Below are 10,452 nucleotides of genomic sequence, written 5' to 3' on the forward strand. Positions count from 1 at the left end.
ATTGATATGATTACCGTGCTTAGTGTTCCTATTAATATTTATGAGGTAGAACCACACACACACACACACACTTGACATGTTCGTTGGTCATTAAGATAAACAGTTAAGTCACGACACTGGACACCTCCCCCCTCCCCCTCTCACCAAACCCAAATCCAATTACGTTGATGGAATAAAACTGTTTTTATGATGCGTATCCAGCCACAAAGCACGCAATCTTGTATACACACACCGCCAACGACATTACTGTACGTTTGTCCTTCCTGCATACCTCTAAAGTTTATGACGGTTATTGATAATCTTTTTTTTCCCTCGTTTTTTGTTATTTCCTTCTCTCTTCCTTCTCTTTTCTCTCTTCCTCCTCTTCACTTACGCTCATGTACATATTCCATCGTCTTATTTTTATTACTGTTTACATCTTCCTTCTTCTTCTTTGTTATTATCTTTCCTTCTTAAATTCCTCCTTGTTATTCTCTCCTTCCCCCTCTCTCCTTCTTCATCATATTATTCTACTTCTTTATCAATCGGTTTCCGGCAGTCGTCTTGGATTCTTCTTGGATTTTAATGAGATTTTGGGCGAATTTTTTTTTAATATGTTATGAATCATAGAAATTGTTTTGTTTAACCTAATCTATGTAATCTAATTTAACCTAATATAACCTACGCTGACCTGACCTAATTTAACCTGACCTGGCCTAATATATCCTACGCTGACCTGACCTAATTTAACCTGACCTGGCCTAATCTAACCTATCATTTACACCTTGCCTGAAAATTAGACCAATCAGAACTGCCAGCTTAGACGTGGACCAATGAACTGAACTCTGGAGTGTGACGTATGAGAACCCAAACGCCAATCAGCAGGCAAATCGGAGTCACTTCACGATTACGTCACAAACTCACTGTCAGTCAGGCGTCGGCCGTTGTCAGAGGCGGATGGTGCTGCTGTGGTTCTCGAAGTTTAATAAATTGCCTTGTAGCCATGGAGTGGAGGGCTGTGTTTAGTGTGGTGTTGGTGTATCTGCTCAACAGGGCAGTGCTGGTTATAGGTAAGTGCTATGATATTATGGTGTGTGTGTGTGTGTATTATATCATGGTGTGTGTGTGTATTATATCATGGTGTGTGTGTGTATTATATCATGGTGTGTGTGTATTATATCATGGTGTGTGTGTATTATATCATGGTGTGTGTATTATATCATGGTGTGTGTGTATTTTATCATGGTATGTGTGTGTATATATCATGGTGTGTGTGTATTATATCATGGTGTGTGTGTGTATTATATATTATATCATGGTGGTGTGTGTGTATTATATCATGTGTGTGTGTATTATATCATGGTGTGTGTGTATTATATCATGGTGTGTGTGTGTATTATATCATGGTGTGTGTGTATATTATATCATGGTGTGTGTGTATATTATATCATGGTGTGTGTGTATTATATCATGGTGTGTGTGTGTATTATATCATGTGTATTATATGGTGTGTGTGTATTATATCATGGTGTGTGTGTGTATTATATCATGGTGTGTGTGTATTATATCATGGTGTGTGTGTATTATATCATGGTGTGTGTGTGTATTATATCATGGTGTGTGTGTATTATATCATGGTGTGTGTGTGTATTATATCATGGTGTGTGTGTATTATATCATGGTGTGTGTATTATATCATGGTGTGTGTGTGTTATATCATGGTGTGTGTGTGTTATATCATGGTGTGTGTATTATATCATGGTGTGTGTGTGTATTATATCATGGTGTGTGTGTGTGTATTATATCATGTGTGTGTGTGTGTATTATATCATGGTGTGTGTGTATTATATCATGGTGTGTGTGTATTATATCATGGTGTGTGTGTGTATTATATCATGGTGTGTGTGTATTATATCATGGTGTGTGTGTGTATTATATCATGGTGTGTGTGTGTATTATATCATGGTGTGTGTGTATTATATCATGGTGTGTGTCACATGCTCGCCTCGCAAATGAGTGGACCCAGGTTCGATCCCCGGTCAGGGTGAAACTATGGACAAGTTTCTTTACGCCACTTGCCTCCTTCTACCCAGCAGTAATTGGTAACCTGGATGTTAATCGATTTGTGCTCCGGGGTAATGGTTAGCCAGTGCAGTTGGCGAGTTGTCCGGTCTTCTCGGACTATTCCTTGACACTGGGTCATGCAGCTCGTTAACTCAGGATGTGGTTGTTGTGTTGGTGACAGCTTCTACACCTTAAACACTGGGTCATGCAGCTCGTTAACTCAGGGTGTGGTTGTGGTGTTGGTGACAGCTTCTACACCTTAAACACTGGGTCATGCAGCTCGTTAACTCAGGGTGTGGTTGTTCTGTTGGTGACAGCTTCTACACCTTAAACACTGGGTCATGCAGCTCGTTAACTCAGGATGTGGTTGTTGTGTTGGTGACAGCTTCTACACCTTAAACACTGGGTCATGCAGCTCGTTAACTCAGGGTGTGGTTGTTGTGTTGGTGACAGCTTCTACACCTTAAACACTGGGTCATACAGCTCGTTAACTCAGGGTGTGGTTGTGGTGTTGGTGACAGCTTCTACACCTTAAACACTGGGTCATGCAGCTCGTTAACTGAGGATGTGGTTGTTGTGTTGGTGACAGCTTCTACACCTTAAACACTGGGTCATGCAGCTCGTTAACTCGGGGTGTGGTTGTTGTGTTGGTGACAGCTTCTACACCTTAAACACTGGGTCATGCAGCTCGTTAACTCGGGGTGTGGTTGTTGTGTTGGCGACATCTTCTACACCTCAAACAAATTCACGCCTTGGTGGCCTGGCCTTTGAGCCGGCCATCCCCGTTACACACTTGGTATTATGATGGGTCGCTATATGAGGTAGGGGGAGGCTCTACTGTACCTTATTCTGGAAAGGATACTCCCACAGAGGTCAACATCTACATAATATTATCTTTGTCATTAGAAACAAACTCATTGTTACCTGCCGCGGCCTCAAGTTAACTTTTCACTTTTATCCTCTTCACCACTGATCGGCTCGTTAGCCGTTTGGACGATCGGTCACGTCTTTGTTACGCACTGTTGGCAAGTGCTTTCTGGTACATTGTTCCAAGAGTTCACAACTCACTCCGAAAAAGTTTGCCCTCACAACTTTCTGGACTTACGGCTTCTTCAATCTTGAGCTGTGACCCCTTGTGGGGCGAGCGTCCGCCAGCTCCAAGTAAGGACACTCCACTGAGTAGTGCCCCCTTGAGATGCTTATACACCTCAATTAGGTCGCCCCCTTGCCCGTCTGTAGTGTAAGCTAGGCAAGTTCAGGCGCCCCAATCTCTCAAGGTTGTTGAGGTGCCGAAGAGAAGCGACCAGTAGAGAAAATTGTCAAAACTAACTTGTCATAACCGAGACCTGCCAACAGTATGCACCTGAGAAGTGACCAACTGCCTAACCAGCCAGTGAGCTTACAAGTGATAAAGAGGATACCTGTAAATGTAAATAATAAATTTGTAAGCAACATTTAAGTATTTTGTCATTGGAATTTATTTCCCCATATAAAAATACAGTATTATTCTTATGTATCTCTCTCTCTCTCCTCCAGCAACCCCTATGCCCGGGGGGTCCTGCACAGAGGCTGGGACCTTCTCGAGCCACCCAACAGACCCTGCTCAGTACCTGATGTGTTCGAATGGTGCATGGTTAGCCATGCCCTGTGCAGCAACCTTGGTCTGGAACCAAGACACAGCGACCTGCGGCAGAGCAGCAACTAAGAGTGAGTAGATGGGGTGTTAAGGTGGAATGTCAAATGGAGTGAGAGGGATGCCTGATGGAGTGAGAGGGATGCCTGATGGAGTGAGAGGGATGCCTGATGGAGTGAGAGGGATGCCATTTGAGTTGTACAGCACAGTATCAGTCAAATACACGGTAGCTTAAAATGGTTTCATTAGCTCCTTGATCTGTAGAGCTATGTTTGTAAATATCCAAGTGTTATTGTATAGAACTCTTTTATATATCTCTTGAATATAGTTTGAAATTTATACCGTTTTTATTCTCTCTGGGTCGTGAAAACTGGAACAGCCAAGAACGCATTACGTGTCTTCTTCGTGTTCTGTCGTAAACCCCATTCCTCGTAGGGCCCGAAGATCATTGCCATATTCTTTACATATTGAAGTACTCTACTGTATGCTGTACGAGTAATATTCATAGATGTTAGAATGTTGGTGTCTGTTAGAATGTTGGTGCCTGTGTTAGACTATTCCTTGACACTGGGTCATGCAGCTCGATAACTCAGGGTGTGGTTGTTGTGTTGGCGACAGCTTCTACACCTTAAACAAATTCACGCCTTGGTGGCCTTTGAGTCGGCCATCCCCGTTACACACTAGGTATTATGACTCACTATATATATATATATATATATATATATATATATATATATATATATATATATATATATATATATATATATATATATATATATATATATATATATATATATAACCTAACCTAACCTCATCCTCCCAAAATAGTTTTAGGGTGATTTAATCTTCAGGTAAAATAAGCTGGGACGATGATTCTTAAGAACATAAGAAAATAAGGAGTCTGCAATAGGCTGGTTGGCCTGTGCATGGCAGCTCCTGTCGAGAGTTACTATCACTCTCTATCATCCATGAATCTATCTAGCCTCCTTTTGAAACTTTCCAGAGTTCCCGCACTTACTACAAAGTTGCTAAGCTTGTTCCACTCGTCCACCACCCTATTTGTGAACCAGTTTCTTCCTATCTCCCTCCTAAACCTAAACTTATCCAACTTGAATCCGTTGCTCCGAGTCCTATCCTGCTCGGATATTATAAGAACTTTATCTATATCCCCTTTATTGATTCCTTTCACCCACTTAAATACTTCTATCATATCTCCCCGCACTCTTCGTCTTTCTAGGGAATGCAAGTTAAGTTTCTTTAGCCTATCCTGATATGGAAGGTTTCTAACTCCCGGAATCATTTTTGTCATTCTTCGCTGCACCGACTCTAGTGAATTTATATCCATTCTATAATAGGGGCACCAGAACTGAACCGCATAATCGAGGTGCGGCCTGACTAGCGCAAGATATAGTTGCAATAAGACCTCTGCACTCTTGTTACTTACACTTCTAGATATAAAACCCAATATTCTGTTTGCCTTATTTCGAACATTAACGCACTGTTTTCTAGGCCGTAGGTCCGGGCTTACAAGTACCCCTAGGTCTCTTTCACAAGTCGACTTCTCTAGGTTGATGTTGTTAAGGCTGTATACATTATAAGTACTTGTTCTTCCAATATTAAGTACGCTGCACTTGCTGGTGTTGAATTTCATTTGCCATTTTTCAGACCACCCCTGCAGGTTATTTAGGTCCTCCTGTAATGCATTTGCGTCCTGCCCTGAATTAATTTGCCGCCCTATTTTGGTGTCATCCGCAAACTTGCTTATGTCACTGCTGATCTCAGTATCTAGATAGTTTATGTAGATTATTAACAAGAGTGGGCCTAGTACTGACCCCTGGGGAACCCCACTGGTTACACGGCCCCACTCAGATTTAACACCATCTATGCTGACCCTCTGCGTTCTATTGGTGAGCCATGATTTTATCCAATTTATAACTTTCCCCTCGATACCATGAGCCTTAATTTTTCTCAGAAGCCTCTGATGCGGTACTCTGTCAAAAGCTTTGCTAAAGTCTAAATAAATAACATCGTAATTTTCGTCATTATCTACTACCTCGAAGACTTTCCTAAAAAACGTTAGCAGATTTGTTAGACAGACCTGCTTGTTTTTGACTCTGACCTCTCTGGCAAACCCCCTTCTGAGTGACAATTTCACGCTCCAGGGATGCAGACACGTCTTTACCCCCTCACGAGACAAGTGTACTCACGAGGTGACCAAATAGGCAACCCCCCCCCCCTTGCACCCCCTGTGCTGCTTACCTGGGTGCAGGTCTGGTATCTGCAGAACTTAAAACAGTATAAATTGACATCCTGCCAACAGTTGAGACGCATTTCTTGGGAGATGGGTCGCTATATGAGGTAGGGGAAGGCTCTACTGTACCTTATTCTAGAAAGGATACTCCCACAGAGGTCAACATCTACATAATATTATCTTTGTCAATAGAAACAAACTCATTGTTACCTGCCGCGGCCTCAAGTTAACTTTTCACTTTTATCCTCTTCACCACTGATCGGCTCGTTAGCCGTTTGGACGATCGGTCACGTCTTTGTTACGCACTGTTGGCAAGTGCTTTCTGGTACATTGTTCCAAGAGTTCACAACTCACTCCGAAAAAGTTTGCCCTCACAGCTTTCTGGACTTACGGCTTCTTCAATCTTGAGCTGTGACCCCTTGTGGGGCGAGCGTCCGCCAGCTCCAAGTAAGGACACTCCACTGAGTAGTGCCCCCTTGAGATGCTTATACACCTCAATTAGGTCGCCCCATTGCCCGTCTGTAGTGTAAGCTAGGCAAGTTCAGGCGCCCCAATCTCTCAAGGTTGTTGAGGTGCCGAAGAGAAGCGACCAGTAGAGAAAATTGTCAAAACTAACTTGTCATAACCGAGACCTGCCAACAGTATGCACCTGAGAAGTGACCAACTGCCTAACCAGCCAGTGAGCTTACAAGTGATAAAGAGGATACCTGTAAATGTAAATAATAAATTTGTAAGCAACATTTAAGTATTTTGTCATTGGAATTTATTTCCCCATATAAAAATACAGTATTATTCTTATGTATCTCTCTCTCTCTCTCCTCCAGCAACCCCTATGCCCGGGGGGTCCTGCACAGAGGCTGGGACCTTCTCGAGCCACCCAACAGACCCTGCTCAGTACCTGATGTGTTCGAATGGTGCATGGTTAGCCATGCCCTGTGCAGCAACCTTGGTCTGGAACCAAGACACAGCGACCTGCGGCAGAGCAGCAACTAAGAGTGAGTAGATGGGGTGTTAAGGTGGAATGTCAAATGGAGTGAGAGGGATGCCTGATGGAGTGAGAGGGATGCCTGATGGAGTGAGAGAGATGCCTGATGGAGTGAGAGGGATGCCTGATGGAGTGAGAGGGATGCCTGATGGAGTGAGAGAGATGCCTGATGGAGTGAGAGGATGCCTGATGGAGTGAGAGGATGCCTGATGGGGAGAGGATGCTGATGGAGGGAGAGAGATGCCTGATGGAGTGAGAGGGATGCCTGATGGAGTGAGAGGGATGCCTGATGGAGTGAGAGAGATGCCTGATGGAGTGAGAGGGATGCCTGATGGAGTGAGAGGGATGCCTGATGGAGTGAGAGAGATGCCTGATGGAGTGAGAGGGATGCCTGATGGAGTGAGAGGGATGCATCTATCTAGCCGCCTTTTGAAACTTTCCAGAGTTCCAGCACTTACTACAAAGTTGCTAAGCTTGTTCCACTCGTCCACCACCCTATTTGTGAACCAGTTCCTTCCTATCTCCCTCCTAAACCTAAACTTATCCAACTTGAATCCGTTGCTCCGAGTCCTATCCTGCTCGGATATTATAAGAACTTTATCTATATCCCCTTTATTGATTCCTTTCACCCACTTAAATACTTCTATCATACCTCCCCGCACTCTTCGTTTTTCTAGGGAATGCAAGTTAAGTTTCTTTAACCTATCCTGATATGGAAGGTTTCTAAGTCCCGGAATCATTTTCGTCATTCTTCGCTGCACCGACTCTAGTGAATTGATATCCATTCTATAATAAGGGCACCAGAACTGAACCGCATACTCGAGGTGCGGCCTGACTAGCGCAAGATATAGTTGCAATAAGACCTCTGCACTCTTATTACTTACCCTTCTAGATATAAAACCCAATACTCTGTTTTCCTTATTTCGAACATTAACGCGCTGTTTTCTAGGCCGTAGGTCCGGGCTTACAAGTACCCCTAGGTCTCTTTCACAAGTCGACTTCTCTAGGTTGATGTTGTTAAGGCTGTATACATTGTCAGTATTTGTTCTTCCAATATTAAGTACATGTACGCTGCACTTGCTGGTGTTGAATTTCATTTGTCATTTTTCAGACCACCCCTGCAGTTTATTTAGATCCTCCTGTAATGCATTTGCATCCTGCCCTGAATTAATCTGCCGCCCTATTTTGGTGTCATCCGCAAACTTGCTTATGTCACTGCTGATCCCAGTATCTAGATCGTTTATGTACATTATGAACAAGAGTGGGCCTAGTACTGACCCCTGGGGAACCCCACTGGTTACACGGCCCAATCAGATTTAACACCATCTACGCTGACCCTCTGCGTTCTATCGGTGAGCCATGATTTTATCCAAGAATGTTGGTGCCTGTGTTAGAATGTTTGTGTCTGTTAGAATGTTGGTGCCTTTGTTAGAATGTTGGTGCTTGTGTTAGAATGTTAGTGTTTGTTAGAATGTTGGTGCCTGTGTTAGAATGTTAGTGTCCGTATGTAATGATTGATTATATTCCTGTATTCCCTACAGCTGAAATGACGACTGCCAAACCTGCCATCACTACCAAAAAAACACCTGCTACTACCACCACCCCCACAACTACTACTATTACTACCACAAAAGAACCCACCACTACCACAAAAGAACCCACCACTACCACAAAAGAACCCACCACACCACAAAAGAACCCACCACCACCACAAAAGAACCCACCACCACCACAAAAGAACCCACCACCACCACAAAAGAACCCACCACCACCACAAAAGAACCCACCACCACCACAAAAGAACCCACCACCACAAAATCACCCACTACTACACAGATTCCTACCACAACCAGCACAAAGGTACCTACCACAACCATTCCAGAAGCCTCTACCACCATTATGGGAAGCTCCACTGCTGGAAGTCTGTCCTCAGTGCCAGGAGCATCGCTGATTGAGGTAGCAGATGGAGCGTGGGTGTGGATATGCGATGACCCCACACACATCTGGGCATCTGGGTTCCCCGTTATCCTCACTTATCCTGATGACCCCAACTGGGAGGACCCTGGATCTTGCATACGTAAGTTAACTCTGTCAGGAGGCCTCGGCATTGCTTGTGTCTGTAGTCGACATTTTTGTGAGTTGTAGAATCCTCGTAGTCTTGTGAAATACTTGTTGTACCTTAATGGTCTTGTAGGTTATTAGTAGCAACCCCTGGATATCAATAAGGTATTTAATCTTGAATGTTTTTATGGCCATTTTTCACACTTGTGTAGGTAAGCTGCAGTTATCTGGTGGCAGCTCTCCATGCTAATCAGGATCTTAACTCTAATATCATTTTGTATAACGTTTCTGGATGTCATAATTGCCTTGTCCTTGGTTCTCCTCCCCTCTACAGACATTAGAGCATTCTCCCCACATGCCAAAACCATCTCTCCTTTCCTCTATGCAAAACTTCGCCAATACAGTGCTGTCACTACCGATCCACCTAGCTCTGAATGCCTTTTCTGAGTTGACAAATATGAAATTCAACTGTCTCTCCTTCCTTAGATATTTTTCTCATATTTGCCTGGCCATAAATATTGTCTCTGTAGTCTCAATCATTCTTTCCACAAGTTGGGAGGGTTGGGGGCTAATCCTCATGTGATCTAAGTAGTATTGTTTCCATAGACGAATTAATACCATCATCACACCCACTGCCCCACCAGCCGCCAAAAGAAACCTAAAACTATAAATTACCAATGTTTCTATCTACACATCCCCATAACAACAACAATTATCTTCACACCCCCATAACAACAACAATTATCTTCACACCCCAATAACAACAACAATTATCCTCACACCCCCATAACAACAACAATTATCTTCACACCCCCCATAACAACAACAATTATCTTCACACCCCCATAACAACAACAATTATCTTCACACCCCCATAACAACAACAATTATCTTCACACCCCCCATAACAACAATTATCTTCACACCCCCCATAACAACAACAATTATCTTCACACCCCCATAACAACAACAATTATCCTCACACCCCCATAACACCAAAATTCATATACTATTTGTGTGCCACTAGTGAACAGTGACACGGAGAACTGCATCTACCCTCCTCGACCGCTGGACCACGCCGGGTTCACCAAGAATCTGACGTTGGGGTCTGCCTACGTCTTTGCGGTGTACTATCAGTGTGAGGCTGGCTGGATGACCTTGTCGGGGATGCATGGTGTCTTAGCGCAGTGCAAGGGAGGAGTGTGGGCCTCTCCTTCAGATATCTGTATTGAATGTAAGTTTGCTTGGTGACACCTGCCTGAGGGAAATAACTGTATTGTGGTTATATTAAGGACTGATAAGATACTTTGTTTTAATAGAAGTTATTGAATGTGATCCTTGTTGATGTCACCTGAAGATTAACCACCCTAACCTAATCTAACCTGCCCAAATCTAATCTGATTCTCTCTCTCTTTTTCTTTCCTTTCTCCTTCTTTTTCTTTCCTTTCTCCTTCTTTTTCTTTCTCCTCGCTACATCTC

General features: G+C 43.4%; 1 protein-coding gene across 1 annotated transcript; it reads left to right on the plus strand.

Moving 5' to 3' along the window:
• The first annotated feature begins 8,674 nt into the window (after positions 1 to 8,674).
• Positions 8,675 to 10,224, plus strand: LOC121868970. The gene is made up of 2 exons (XM_042370003.1): positions 8,675 to 8,989; positions 10,001 to 10,224. Exons 1-2 carry the CDS (start codon positions 8,812 to 8,814, stop codon positions 10,222 to 10,224), a joined length of 402 nt encoding a protein of 133 aa, XP_042225937.1. The 5' UTR covers positions 8,675 to 8,811.
• Positions 10,225 to 10,452: the final 228 nt, after the last annotated feature.

The sequence above is a fragment of the Homarus americanus genome, unplaced genomic scaffold (assembly GCF_018991925.1).
Source record: "Homarus americanus isolate GMGI-L3 unplaced genomic scaffold, GMGI_Hamer_2.0 scaffold24694, whole genome shotgun sequence".
Taxonomy (NCBI): domain Eukaryota; kingdom Metazoa; phylum Arthropoda; class Malacostraca; order Decapoda; family Nephropidae; genus Homarus; species Homarus americanus.